Source organism: Manis pentadactyla, chromosome 1, assembly GCF_030020395.1.
Source record: "Manis pentadactyla isolate mManPen7 chromosome 1, mManPen7.hap1, whole genome shotgun sequence".
NCBI lineage: Eukaryota > Metazoa > Chordata > Mammalia > Pholidota > Manidae > Manis > Manis pentadactyla.
Window position 1 is genome coordinate 175354080 of NC_080019.1, and position 16124 is coordinate 175370203.

Below are 16124 nucleotides of genomic sequence, written 5' to 3' on the forward strand. Positions count from 1 at the left end.
GGATTTCTTCAAGCAACTGCAGATGCCATGAAACTATTCATGAAAAAAAAACACATAGTAGTTTACCCAAAAATATTAGGAATATTTTGATGGTGTATCAATCATTATCTACTCCATAACCAAACATTTTGATGTACAATTTAAAGAAAAGCAAAATGAATTTAAAAACAATTATCAGTAACCAACCAAAGTAGATATCAATCAACCAAGGGTTAACCAGATTCATTTAACTAAATTTTGCTGCACTGTTGCTTATACTGCAGACTACTGACAAAAAATCCCCACGAAAAGACAAACTGAATGAACTCAACCATATCTGTCTGATAAGCAATCTTTCTAAAAAACAGTAAAACAAAACAAAATCTAAATCTAGTTGAGAAAACCTGAAGTTTCCCTTAGTCTAAAGTTTCTATTCTTCCAAATATAAGATTTCCAAAATTAGTAATAAGGAAGAGCAGGTAAGAAACTGTCCTATTTTTTTTTTTTTGGAGTGGGATGCAGAGAGGAGTGGGGAGGGTATATATGTTTGTTCAAATTGTGTATTGTGAAAACAGGAAAAATTTGAGAGCAGCAATGTGTTAGCCAGAGTGAAGAAGTCAACCCTTCTGTTGATTAGACATACTTGTATAGTGACATAATAAAACACCAGTCATTGGGTAGAGTGGAATCTTCTTCCTTTGTTAGCTTTGAAGGAGCTTAACCTGCAGATCCCCAGAAAGGAGTCATTAAATGAGGCAGACTTTTTTTTCTTCTAAAAGTAATCTGATGTCCTCATGTGTGTATCAGGCTACTTCTGTATATAGGAAAATTGCCAGCAGTTGTCCATATAGTTAAAATGATATTTCTCTCCACTACAAGAAAGATTAAATGATTTATCGATGGTGTGCCCATTTCATTTGTGTACTTTTTTGGAGCAGTAATTGAAATGTTATGATGTTGCACCTTGATCTCATATTTTACTAAAATCTAGTAACTGCTTTTTTTGGATACTTATAACTCCTTCTCTCCCCTCCTAACAATTTCAAAGTGCCCAGGATATCCTTGACCATGTTCCAAACTACATCCTAAAATTAAATGAATACTAATTAGAAGATCAGGCAAACAGCAGATTATTGCAAGGCTTAGTACTACTGCTTGGTGATATTTCATGTGAGGACCACATGATATCTACAGAAAACCATGACAACTTTGCCTTGGAACTGCCTAAGGGGTATAAATCACAATTTATACCAGTCACCCAAAAATATCTGAATGCATTTAGTGTACTACATTTATAGTTGCAATATATTTTATAAGTTATCTAGCAAAGTATCAGTATTTTTGAAGTACTGGTGACTAAAAAAAATAAGCCTTAATAACCTTAAAACTAAATATCTTAAACTCCATTGTCGATAGAGTATAAAAAATAAAACATTACTATAAGTTCTTTTATCCAACTAAAAATAACCTTTTAGGGCATTTTAAAATAATGCTGTTATTTTGAATTCTGGAGGAATCCCTCTGTGTTTTTCTTTAATACATGTATACCATGATTTTATGTATCTTACTCTATCTTGGCCTCTGTTTTGGCTTTCACTTTTTGTCTTTCTGGAGTCAATTCATTTTTATAATCAGAAATTTAAAGCTGGAACTGTCATTCTTTATTGTAGCTACCTCACCTTTTTAAAATGAGGAAACTCAGAAATATTGCCTTGCCCAAGGTTACAGCTAGTTAGAGATTGGGAGGTAGACTTTAGTCCTGACTTTCTTTTGTTTGCAATACTGCATACCTTTATTGCTTTGGTTATATATAATATATCATTAATGTTCTGGTTTCTTGGAAGAGTATATGTCCCAAGTACACACAGAACTTTAAGATCTTAGTTTTGATTGATTGTCCCAACACCATTCCACATTCTTTTCAACAGTATGGCCAAAGCAGCAGAGTTGTAATCTCTCATACATACATACAAAAATTCTCATACATAATTCATCATTTAGATTCCAAAATCTTGGATACAGTCAACATTATCTGTCATTAGCACTTGGGCTACCTGCTAAATCTTACATGCCTTTTAGCTCATTCATGAATTTTCTCAAGCTCCCCCAGCAGTGTGTTTTCACTGGGTTAGCATTTCAGTGCCTAAAACAGTAAGGCTTGCTCACCTAGAAAATTTATTATTCTAGATTATTTGTAAAATATTAAAGAATAATTCTGACATCAATTCCTTTGATAAGTATGAACAGCTCCACCTCTCATTTATTTACCAGAATGACCCATTTATGTATAACCAAATTTCCTCAGGTCCATTGTCTTATAAAGACTTTCTATAACCATGTTCATTCACAAGGACACAAAAGACAGAGATAGCCACATAAAAGGCTTACAGTTCAGTTTTTTAAAAATTGGAGGGCACTGTAATTTAGAGCAGTCTGAGTTTCATTTTATGATTTGATTCATACCTATATATAAAGAATTCCTATCTTATGTAAACTTATCATTGCTATTATAAATTATAATAACTCTAAAAAACAAAAAGCCCCAGCTCAGAATTTATAGTTATTTGAGGACAGTATCAGAAGATACCTCATCACCTCATGTGGTTGAAATATCATGCCCTCTTTAAATGTGGCTGAGGATAATGCAAGCTGTAAGAAAATGCCCAGGACATAGAAAGGGAGATAAGCAAGTGGGCTGAACATGTTTATGTGTACCATTATTTTATAACAGGAAAATTGGTTTAAAATTCATTGCTACAAAGATCATGGAACCTCCAAATTATCATATATAATGAGTTTACAATGAATTTTTAAAGTAATTCACTGCTTTCAAATGAAGTATAACCCTTCAATGAACTGGGTTTCTAGAACACTTGCTTTTGTTGTCCATTCCCAACTTGTCCTCAATCCCCCATTCTCATCATTTCCTGTTCTCTAACACATTCCTATAGTCTTTAAAAATTCCTTCTCTGATCCTTTTTCCTTTCCTTGTTTTCTCTTACTTTTCCTTTCACTGTCCTTTTTTTTAAACTTGCTTTCTGAAACCCCTTTTCCATTTCATCACTGCTTTCCTCATGTCCAGATACTCTTGTTCGTGTGTCCCAAGACCACCTTGCATGCTGCTCGCCGACTGCTGCAAATATCCTATTTTAACTCTCATTTAAGCAGTTTTCCCTTCTTCTGGCCTATCCAATATGCCACCATTCCTCCTTTTCTCCCCACAAAGCTACCATTCTCTCAGTCTAGCTATAAGCCATAGGGCAGTAAACTCTTCAAACTAAATCACATTAATGTAAATAGTTAATCATCTTTACTTACCCATGCCCAACCCCCATCCTGTCTGATGTCCACAGGAGACCAATGCTTGCTAAAATAATTTTATCTGGTAAACTTTCACACAAATTGGGTAGATAACTGGTATTGGGGAAGTGGGTAGTGGGTTTAGCTGGAGACTCACTTTAAACATACAGAATAACCTATTTTCCAATATATTCCAACCTTGGAATAGGCAAGGAATTAGTGAATAAAGATCTGGATCCCTGTTGGGATTTCCTGATTCTACATGCTTCCCAAGGTCTGGTATGTACAACCTTTGAGATCCAATGACTGGAGGAAAGAGGGTGGGCCCATGGTTTGTCCTGGTTTCCAATGTCTGGATGCAAATAATATTACCAGTCAGGGATCATATAACACTGAAGCCCCAGTGCCAGAAAAATGAGAGGTCTGATAGTTTCTGTAGTTAGATCAGAAGGATCTGAGAGTTTTCTGTCCCACATCTGTTCATCTCTCTTCTTCATCTAGTTGGTCATAGAAATGCTTGTTTCAATTATATTAAAGTAATGCTAACTACCATTTAGGGATGGCATAATAGCAAACATCATATTGCAGTTAGATTTACTGTAAGCTTTACTTTAAAATACAGCACTATATTTTACTCAAGTGTTTAATCTTTATATCTGTGTTTATATGGTAAGTTTATCTTACAAATTAAGAAACAGTAACAACTCAAAGAGAACACTAGAAATGCCCAATAAATACTGGTTGCATGAATTAACAGTTTATTTCAAGTCACATAAATATTCACTGAGCACACACTATATGCAAATCAGGGATTACTTCACTTGGGTGAATTAACTTAGACTTCTCTGCACTGAAAATCTGTTGCAAGGATGGAAGAGAGTTTTATTCTGCCTGTAGCAGCAGATACTCATTAACGCCCCCCTCCCCTCACCATGTCCCCTATTGCTGGACTCTAGCTATACAACCAACTGGGGGATTGGCTCTCCTTCAAGTTCTTGTATTACCCAGCTTTATTCTGTCATCCATTAATTGCTATTAGCTAATGTTAATATTGTGCAGTAACATCTGCACAACAATTACATCTTTGCCTTAGTAATAAAGAAGATCATCTGGAAATATTGCTCCAAAATCAGAATATAGAAGATCAAACAGAATGACATCAAGTAAAACCTTTTCCCTGGACAGCTGTAGTATAGTAGTGATGCCGGGGTTCTTGTTTGTGGAGTCGAAGAATGAACTTAGCAAACACCCAAGGTAGGAGAGCCAGGGAGAGGCTTTCATTGAGACATACAGTGAGAGGACAGAGCTCTTGGCTTGCACCAGGAGGGGACAAGAGTCTGGGCTGGTGCATTGTCTAGGGGATTTATAGGCAGTTGAGAATTTTTGGGAACTGATAAAGGGCTTAGAGTGTGGACTTTTACTACCTGCCCTGCCCCCAAGGTGGGCTGGGTTGTTGTCTGTTTGCTAGGGCTGTTTACAGTGGTCACAGGTTATCATGACATACCCTTCTTTACTTGTGGAACATTCAAACATTCCAGGCCAAAGTGTTCCTGGCCTTTGAGCTTTAACTGATCTCACTGAAGATGTCTATATTCCTAGTCTGGTATCTTTACTCTAGAGAATTAGTGTGACCTTGATTTTGCAAAATGCTTAACACAGAGTTTTGATAGGGACTTCTTTGCACATTGTTATATTGCTTTGACTGTAAATATCCTGCCTTGCTTTTTCCGGAGGCCCTCACCCTACTCTGACTACACCCAAGGTCCCTGTCTCAGTAGTGGTCTAGATGGACAGGGAGAAAGCACTACAGGTGATCACAGCCCAGTTTCAGAACGGTTGCTAAGACAGAGCATTTCAATACTTAAAAACAGGTGGGCTGTATCTCAAAATGATGGCACTTTCAATTTAATACATTTAGTTTCATGAAAATTTCAAGGATATATTTATCGGGTCCATTTGAATAGATATTAAGACTCAATATACATCCTTTTCATTGATAACTACATAATCATATAAACACTGACAGCTGCAGAAATTGCACACTGTGTCTACACATACCACATCCAAATATACACATACTCTTCAAATCCTCAAAGATATCTACACATTCAGACACACACAGAACTACATTTGTTTGATATTCTGAGCAAATATAATCATTTAAAATATCAAAATAAAATGATCTTCCTTTTTAAAAACTTGTAAATGTACACATATAAAGTTTGAACTAAATTACTTATTCTTTTTAAATTGTGCTTTTTCTTTACTTTAACAAGGCCTTGTGTCAAAGCTCAAGTATCATAACTTAAGAGGCTTCTAAGGATATTCAAGTTAGTTAATTCTATTAATTAACAGTATGAAAACAGCCCATTCACAAAAGCCCTTCCAATATTTTGAGGACCATATTCCAAAATCTAAGTCTATGTACTTTCATATTAATCTGTCTTATGAGTGTAATTTATTAATAGGTATATAGCACTTACTAAGTCCTGATTCATTATATTGCAACAACCTTAGAAACACAATGAGATACCACTTTACACCCACTATAATTAGCATTAAAAAAGGTGGGGGGGAAGATAAGTACTGTTGAGGATGTGGAAAACTGGAACCCTTGTACATTGCTGGTGGGAATGTACAATGTGCAAACCATTGTGGAAAACAGTTTGCTGGTTCCTCAAAAAATTAAACAGAATTATCATGTAACTCAGCAAAACCCAAAGAACTGAAAATAAGCATTCAAACAAATACTTGCACGCAAATGGTCACAGCAGCATGATTCAAAATAGCCAAAAGGCAGAAAGAGCCAAATGTCCACCACAGATGAATGGATAAACCAAATGTAGCATATATCCGTATGCTATAAACTAAATGTCTATGTCCTTCTAAAATTTATATGCTGAAGCCCTAGTCCCCAGTGTGATGGTATTTTGAGATGAGGCCTTTGGGAGTAATCTGGTCATGAGGGCAGAGCCTTCATCAATGGGATTAATGGTAGGATAAGAAGACACACAAGAGAGGTGATCTCTTTCTATCAGATAAGGATACAGTAAGAAGGCGGCCATCTACAAACCAGGAAGTGGGCTCTCATCAGACACCAAATCTACGGCACCTTGACCTTGGACTTCCCAACCTCCAGAACTGTGAGAAATCAATGTTTGTTGTTTAAGCCACCTAGACTATGGTATTTTGTTATGGCAGCCTGCACAGATTAAGACACAATACAGTGGAATGTTAGCCATAAAAAAGAATAAATTGTTGACACATGCTACATGGATGAAACTTGAAAATACTACACTAAGTTAAAGAAACCAGACAGAAAAGGTAATATATTACATGATTTCATTTATGTGAAATATCCAGAATAGGTAAATCCATAGAGACAGAAGGCAGACTTGGTGGCTGTCAGGAGTTGGCAAAGGGGTTGACAAGGGCTGATGGTTAATGGTCTGGAGTTTCCTGTAGAAGCATCGGAAGTGTTTTGGGAAACTTGACTGAGGTGGTGGTTAAAGAACATTGTTGAGTATACTAAATGCCGCAGGTTTACTTTAAAATGGTTCGCTTTATATAAATTTTATCTCCTTTGTTAAAGAAGCTTAGAAATTCATGGAACAACCAATTTAGCTATTTTAAAATTTTATATTCTTTAGTAATAATGGAAAGCTATTAGCCAGTGACTAAAGAATCAAATGTAATTCCTTCAAAAATGGTGCATGTGAACAGTGAAACTGAAAACTGCATTTTTAAATCTGATCAAATAAAAGGCTTAAGGTATATTTCAGTGATGATCAACATGTACAAGTGCACACATATGATGAAGAGTATGTGCCAAATATATCTGAATATAAGAATTATTTTCCAAAATGTATCTATCATAAATACGTTGTATTTGGATTTCCACCAAGTTCTCACTAGAAAAGGTGCTTTCTTGATTTGTTTATTTTGAGAAAGTCAGTCCTTGGAGAAGACAGTGTGAAAAATCCCCAATCAATCCTGGTTTGAGAAATTTTAAGGTCACCTGACAGAAGTGATAAAGAAATTTAAACTTAATTTAGTAGTTTTTATACCAACACTCCACATTTGCAAGTGCTAGATGTCATGGTAAACAAAAGCCTAAATTTTAGAGACCATTTTAAGAAGCAATCCAGTAAACAGTTACATTGTGCAGATAATAAACATATGTCCACAGTAGAAAAGAATAAAAAACGTTATGTTATGTAAGTGGGTATTTGTAGAATTTCCAATGGCAGCCTCATATAGATTAAAAAAGTGCTTCATATAGAAAATTCAAGTGAAGTAACTAAAAATCCATGATAGTTTTAAAAACAGCTATATTGATTACAAAGACACAGATGTAAAAGATGCACAGAAAGAACTCATAAAAAATTGTTATATGAAATGAGATGTAATAAAGTAAAATCCTAAGTTAATATTAACCTTTATATAACTTAAAATATGTTTGAGTTAAAAAGAAAAACCAAACAATGAATAAAAAAACTTTAGGGATTTTTAGGAAAATAGAGTATGGCTTTATATTCAAGAATTATCAGTATACGCATTAGAAAAAAGACTGAAAAGAGCTATACCATAAAATGCTACAAAGTAATTATTTTGAGTGGTAAGAGAGATTATTTTGGGATTGTGACTTTAATTTCCTCTGTATTTCCTTTGTACTTTGAACATTTTCCTCAATCAATATATATTACTCTTGAAATACATTAAAACAAAAGCAATTAAGAATTAAAAATAAAATTAATTTTCTTAATGGCATACAATCATAAAATCTTTGCCAAGAGAGTCTCCCATCTATATTTTCATCTACATTCTGCCAAACTGGAGTAATCTTATCTGCAATATTTGACATCATTCAGCTTTCTCCTAATACAGAGATCAATATTTTGAAAAATACTTGTTTCACTTTGAATGACTGAAAACTTCATTGATTCATCTATTAGTGCCCAAATATAGTACCTATAATGAGCCCTGTATTGTATAGTAATCATGCTAAGTCCTACTTTCTAATTTTCTACTATTATTTCCAATTTTGCAGTCTAGAGAAAGAATATACATCTGTTCCTTTCTTTAAAAGATAGCCTTTGAGATACTTTCAGACAACTCTCAGGAGTCCCTGAAGTCTTCACTCTTTTAGCTTCTATAGTCAGTTACACTCCTTGGTATACCCTACCTGGTATCCATTAATATTCTTAAAATGGCATAGCCAGGACCTAAAACAACACCCCAAATGACTTCTGATCAGCCCTAGTCTGAATTAATCATTCCAGGATATATGAACATTTTTCTTTTATGAATGTAGTTTAAGACTGCCATCAGCATTCTTAGTACTTACCCAACATCGAAGTCTAAGATTATAGTCAATGGAACCATCCAATCTATTTTCCTACCAACTCAGGTTTTTCAAATCTACAGCTTAAGCAATGAATTTTTCCACATTCAATTTTAGAAAAGTTAAATATGAGAAGAAAAATTCACCTTAAAAATAAAGGAAATATATCTATTTCCTGGTTATAAAAAGCTCTGTCTCCCTTCTATATTTTTAGCTTGACTAAGCTATCACTCAATGAATCAACTATTTATTGCTTGTTTTGTCTATCAGGAATTGTACTCTTTTGACATTCAGTGGAAGAAAAAAAATCGTATCATCAGAGGCAGTGTGACTGATTCAATTACTTAGGATCCTAATCAGAGAAGAAAAATAAACACAGAAGTGGTGAAGAAATAATGAGTATCCCTGGACCTTTTAGAAACCACTAGTGGACAAACTCAGTTTTCCTTTCAATGTTTTCTTGACAGCAGCAATGGTGTCAAGCCCTGCAGAGGATGGGAATTTCTCCATCTACATTCCTTATATAAGCTCTAAGAGTTATCGGACTCTAGCTCTCTGCATTTGTAAAGTATCTGAATTTATACAAATATAGCCACTGATTTATTTCCATGTTCAAAAATCTTAATATAAATCCTTGGGAAGCAAGAAATGCTAATATTCTAAGTTTCATATACAAATCTGAAGACTAAATTGTACATTATTCTTATTAGTGAAAAATCTCTATAGATTCACATGTACCAAGATTTACTATAATCTAAAAATTAGAAAAGCTATGCCTATTTGAAAAATTTTATCTGCCACTATTTCGTTCAAAACCATACAAGTAGTGGCCCAGTAAGTTGTTAGAAAGGATGTTTCCTACCTGCATAAGTACTTAATATGTTTGCTTTTGTCCTATACAGATTTTAATTAACAGTGTCACTTCACACCCATGTGTAGCTTGTGTAGCTTTCCCAGAAATGGTAGAAGAGCTAAGTGTTTGGAATTACCTTGAGTGGTGAAGTTGAAGAGTGCAGGTGTGTCTCGCCCATTTGGTAGTTTGACATTTGGGTCCCGTAATTCATCAAAAAATGAATGTGCACAAGCTTCCAGTGGTGTCAACCGGGCAGTTGGTGTATATTCCAGCAGACGACTACACAGTGCAATTGCCTCCGGTGGAGTTCGCGGTCGGAAGACCTGCAGTATAAAAAAAGGGGAAAGAACAATTAATGTTATTTTAAGGATCTAAGCAAATCAGCCTCTGAGTACTGAGTTAATTCCCAACACGTACAAAAACATGGCTGCATTTGTGAAAGGAACCTTCTAGAATGAAAGGAGTTAACTATATATGATTCTCCACACTTTGGTGAACTGCTAATTAAAAGTATATGAGAAAAGCTCAGATAAAAAACTAGGGAAATGGGAAAAAAATCTACATTTAGTAATCATAAAGCTGTACAAACATGTACACAAAATATGAAAGGTACAAAGAAAGGCTGGGTTCTGGAGGCAAGCACAACTAGAAGACTATAAAAAAATTTAAAGTTTTCACTGCTGTCAAGGAGTAGGTAAAAGGTTACCTCTTTTGTGTGACTTTTAGCAGAACAATTGTTAATAATGGACAGTACTGTCAAATTTGGCAATCGTCTTTTAAAAAAGAAAAGCTATTTACTTTAGGTCTACAGTATTAATAACTTGGTATTATCTCTTAAATAAACAGAACCTATCATTATATGAAGAAATTCCTAAATACCCAGAATTCGGCAAAATGTCCACAACTGTTTTCTCAAAGAGTAGCTGTTACTGCGAATATGGCCAGACTGCCCTCATTTGAATGAAAATTCTAGGTTTTACTGAGGGAGAGGAATGTATTTTTCACTAAGAGCCATTAACTCTAAGAAAAAGTCAACTGGAGGCTATATCGAAGCAAAATGCAAATAAGTTAATTTGCTTAAAGTAATAGAAAGCTTTCTACTCATCTGTGTCTTATCAACACATAAACATGCAAATATACTCTGCTCTAAACTATGGACAGTTAAAGAATCAAAGCAGAAAGGAGGAAAACAGAAATAAACAGATGTACAGAAAGCCTTTGAAACACATGTCCATTAAGAAGAACATAGAATCAAATAGAGGGTGTGGCAGTGGTAGTGGTGGTGGTAGAAGTGGACATATAAAGAGAAGCAGACAAGTATAAATGGAGGGAAATAGATCTACAAGTGAGAAAAAGACACGTAGATTGTGACAATGCATGGAGGAGCCATATACGCTAAGGTTTCCTGGTTCCTAATGAGAATGGCTCATCTAATACCTGCCTATTCACTTTGGCTGAAGGTAGAACCAGTTACTATGGAGCTCACTGTATTTCAAGAGACTATTTATAAAAGCACAGGCAAACTTTGGAGATATTGCAGGTTCAGTTACAGACCCCTGTAATAAAGTGACTATAGCAATAAAGTGAGTCAAATGAATTTTTTGGCTTTCCACTGCATATAGAAGTTATGCTTATACTTACTGTAGTCTATTAAATGTGCAATAGCATTATGTCTAAGAAAGCAGTATACATGCCTTAATAAAAAATGCTTTATTGCTAAAAAATGCTAACCATCACCTGAGCTTTCAGTGAATCATAATCACTGATCATAGATCACCATAACAAATATAATAATAATGAAAAAGTTTGAAGTATTTTGAGAATCACTAAAATATAACAGAGAGACATGAAGTGAGCAAACGCTATTGGAAAAATGGCACCAACAGACTTCCTCAACACAGGGCTGCCACAAACCTTCAATTGCGAAAAAAGGTAATTATTTGCAAAGCTCAATAAGGCAAAGCAAAATGAGGTATGCCTGTACTTTCTACAGCAAAATCTTTTTTTCTTTCGTTTTACACAAAACTTATTATTAATAAAGATATTTTCTGTGGAAATTGAGTAACTGGTTTATGTAGGATATTAGGAATTTATTTCAGAATATTAAGGACCTTAGTCAATTTATTTGGTTGTGTTAGAAAACCCTCTGTTAGGTTATAAAACTGTTTTATCTTTTCTTTTTGAATGGTATGACTTGCCTGTTAAGGAAACCTTAAACTGTTTAGATGTTCCACTGTTCTTTATTTTCCCTCTCTTGCTCCCCAGTCAGGCCTACAATCAAACTCAAAATGTAAAGGAAAATAATCAGTGGGAAAACTTATAAAAGTTTTCATAAAAATAGTGAACACTACTGTCATATTTTATCCCAGAGGGCAGTCTGCATTTATTTGACAGCATATGGATTTAATTTGCTAGCTATTCTAATAAAAAATGCTTTGGCACCAATATGGGAGCACAAGTAGAAGAATTAAAAGTACCACTAAAATTAGAAATAAGTATCTCCAGCTAACATTCAAATGCAGGGTAGCAGGACAGTGAGTGTATTTTAAATGAAAATATTTTATGTTATATTAATGAAGATTTTGTATTAAAGCTATTAATAAAGCTAGTATTGCAAGCATATCTTTGATTATTAAAAAAACTCTTCCACATCTATTTGGTATCTTACTGGCTACAAGTGATCATCCATTTTGGCACTATGATACATACTAGCCTATTTGCCAGTGAATCCTAACTCACAGAATAAAAGTTAAAAATAATATAGAAAAGAATTCATTTCAAGAGCTCATATTATTATTTTAAATCCTTTCAGAGATTCATGATGAGAAGAGTCTTGGTTCAGTTCTCTATGGATAAAGGTTAAGTGGAAAATCATGTGAGATCAAAACACTGTATCTCCCAAAGTTAACATTTCTGGTCATAATACAGGGTGTGGTAGCATTCACCTTCCTAACATTACAGCCCAAACTAGAAAAAAGCCCTCTGAATTATTTTTGTGTCTAAAAAAAAGGAAGCTGGTAACTACTGAAATTTGGCTTAAAAACATAGATGTTTCTACCACAGTTTCATTCCTTACTCATTTAAATCACTTAACATTCAAAACCTTTGGTTCTGTGGATCTTCATCAATATTTACTCAAATAAAAACAATAGTTTTCAAACCCCACAATTCCTAAGTCTATATATCAGTAAATCACTCAAGAGACTGACAGTCTAAATCTATACTATGCAGTGAATAAAAACAGAAATCACAGCTACCTACATTGTTCTTACTGTTATTACACTTCAGGTGTGAATAAATGTTTAGCCTTTCAAAAAAGTTTTCCCCCTAGTTTTATAGACCTGCTCTGAAATTTTGGGAAAAAAAAATTAAGTACATACCCGCACTCCTGAGGTGAAATGTCCTGTTCCTGACGAATCCTAAAGATGATAATGCAGTGAAATAATCCAAACAGGGGAAGTCAATCCAAAAGAGAATAGTCCAGCAAGGAAAAATATATCCAATGTTATAAGAAATCCATGGTGTGGGGGGGACATAGAAAATGTTTATACAGTTATAAACTTTAAACATCAGTCTCCATAGTAGCAAGTCCAAGTTTTAAAAATTATTTCACCACAGTGTATGCAAAAAATTTTGATTGCGCAATGGTGAGGCACAATAAAGAAACATTTTAATTTTAGTTTATTATGTTCCAATGCCAGTGCGTTTATTAAAAAAATACAAAACCAAAAAAAGTTAAAATCAAAATGAAATCTAGAAGTAAAGTTCCCAAAGTAAAGTATTTGGTCTTCTGCGACCTGGATTCTTCATCCATTGACATGGCTGGAAGGGGGCTTATTAGCCTGCTTTTAAAGATAAGAGTTCCCAATATGCTAATTTTTCTCTATTAATGTTTTCCAGTTACACAGTATAAACATTTTTTTTGCTAAATTATAAGTGATGAGAAGAAAGTAATAAATATATTTAATTTATATTACTATAGATTTCAAGCCAGATATTTTCAATTTGTGTGAACTAAGAAGGATCAGGCCACCGCGGATTATTCTCCATTTTGGATTGACTTCCCTGCTAAAAGATATTTGCTGACATTTTCATTATCTTAGGACTCTTGAAGGAAATTGACAAATCACCTCAGGAGTGCGGGTATAAACTCACTTTTTCTATTGTGGGCTTTGCCCCCTCATACCCTTGCACCCATTACTTAGGAAAAATAAATAGAGAACATTCTTTCCTTTTTGGAAAAACTGAGAAAAAATCCTACATCTTTGAGCACTACAAATCAACACAGTTCCATCTGCAAATATGCCCAATTCACCCACCAAAAGCTAAACAAAAAAATATACAATAAACAATTCAACTAAGGGACAGTCACAGTTATAGGTGACATGCATAGTAATGTACACCAACACCTAGGCACAACGGAGCCAAATATGCAAGGGAGGTCGTATGGTCTATTATGTCTAGGTATTGACAATAAAAAAAAGGCAGAACTCACCAGTAGCTGTGAATTCCCTTGGCTACTCTAAGAGAATTTAACATTCTTTTAGGATAGTTTCCAGTGGGGGAATTAAATATTTTGCAAAAATAAATAATCCGCGGATTACTTTTAGTCTGCAGACTAAAATTTAGTACACGGATTAAAATCCGGCCCATCAAAAAAAAATTCTCTCATGAACTAAAACACAACCAGGTGGACAAAAATAGAAAACCAGACTAAAAAAACTGAGAGCACAAAGTAAAGACTCAACTGGGCCAACTAACAATTAGTGCGCAGACTAAATATGGCCAGCCAAGTATGTTAGCAAGGCCATGAAGAGCCCAAAACAGCCCTAGTAAAAACTTGAGAAAAAAAAGTAAATTAGTAAAACAAAACAGAACAAAGCAAAAAGTAAATAAATAAAAGAAAGGAAGGAAAAAATTAAAAGAACCAAAACACTGACATGAACTTTTAAATGATTCAAATACTACCTCACCTGTGCAGCAACTCATTTTCTTAAATTGAAACAAACTCTCATCACAAATACTAGTCTATAGAAGAAACCAACAGAAAAAATTTATTTTTTCAAAAGAAAGTCTTTGTGGTATTGAACAAATGCAAATGAATCCTTAAATTATTGAAAATAAATTTGCATTTGGATAACTCAAAAATGACAGAGGTAATTTTCAAATATCAAATTTCAACCTGGAGCTAATTGTTATGACTAAATCTTAAGCCTTTTACAATTACCATTTATAAATAATCTTAAATACCACATCAAGGCCTATTGCTGCTTCACAATACTTGAACAGCACCTACTCACTCCACAGTTTTCATTGTGATAAATGTACAACACAGACACTGTTCTCTGGTCATGCACAAAATACACAAGCACCCAATGTTAAAAACTAATAAACCATGAAAACCCCTAAAGAACAACCCCAATATTGGCTCTCAAGTAACCTATTAATCATCTACAAATTGTTTTCAATTTTTAAACCTAAATACAGGATTAAAGTGAGACAATGCCATGGTTTTGTTGAACCGTTGATTATGTTAATTAACCAAGTTAATTAACTAATAATTTAAGTCTACTTAAGTGCTCATATGTAGTACATAATTCATAAGAAACACAAAGAGCCCTTCCTTAGCCACAACAGAGCTAGCATTCAATAAATTTCACCTGTACTAATTTAAAAGCTTACTGAGTTTCCTGAGCTTTACTACACATAAGAAAAATTACATATACATGTTGATAGCAGCATTTGACTATGCAATGGAATTTCTCCAACATAATTCACTGATAAAACAGTACTACAGGCTTACACAAAAGTGTGATTTACCAAATGTCCACTTACCCAATTTAATCTCTCATTGTTCATAAAATAGTTATTGTAGACAGGCTGACTTTCCTACAAATATAGGAATATATCCTTTTCATTCACACCTGCTCATGTTAAGGAATATTCCACTGGGCTACAATTCCTAACCTTATCTACAACTAAGCAAATCCAAATCCTCTTTCAACAACCCCACCCCACCCCAGTCATATCATCTTTAAAAATACTTCCTTTTCCCTCCACCACTCTCACTGGAGAGCTGCCTTATAATACCAAATACCTACAGCATATGAAACACCTCTGAACATCTGCAGCACATAACTGAGTAAATGGTTATGTATTATGTAATACTTGGCTTCAACTAAGTCAGTTGTATCACCTGTAAGCTTTTCAAGGACAATGACTATATACTTCACTTCTTTTGCATCCTTTTATGGTATCCAGCACAGCCCTGGTTACATGGGAGATATGGGTTTTAAATAACAAGTGATAAATTAAAAATGGATTTTTGCTTTCTTTTTCAGTCTACCCCAACCCTATCCTCTGCTCCGTACAAGTGATCTTGAACCTTATGTCTTAGTACTCTTTTTTAAATATTATTCCTCTCACATATGGATTAGCCACCCTAGTAGCTGGATTTTAATAGCAGAGTTTTCAGTCAAGAATTGGGAGTATAGCTAATATAAACAGAAAAGTGAGGACATCTACTTACATAGGAAAATGGATGTTAGAAAAAGAGAAGTGATTATTCTAACACTAATAAAGATGTAGGCAGAAACTCCATAGAGAACACAGTTTATTTATGAGACATGTAATAATGGATTAGGAGAA

General features: G+C 34.3%; 1 protein-coding gene across 6 annotated transcripts in view; it reads right to left on the reverse strand.

Moving 5' to 3' along the window:
* GSK3B (glycogen synthase kinase 3 beta) overlaps positions 1-16124 on the reverse strand; it is a 229100-nt gene that overhangs the window by 16761 nt on the left and 196215 nt on the right. For 4 of the 6 annotated variants that reach the window (XM_057503020.1, XM_057503018.1, XM_036883498.2 and 1 more), the window contains 2 exons: positions 12857-12895; positions 9613-9799 (listed from right to left, as the gene is read on the reverse strand). In XM_057503020.1, coding sequence (XP_057359003.1) covers positions 9613-9799; positions 12857-12895 — 226 coding nt within the window. The remainder of the gene's footprint in view (positions 1-9612; positions 9800-12856; positions 12896-16124) is intronic. The other 2 variants (XM_057503023.1, XM_036883496.2) reach the window with 1 other exon arrangement.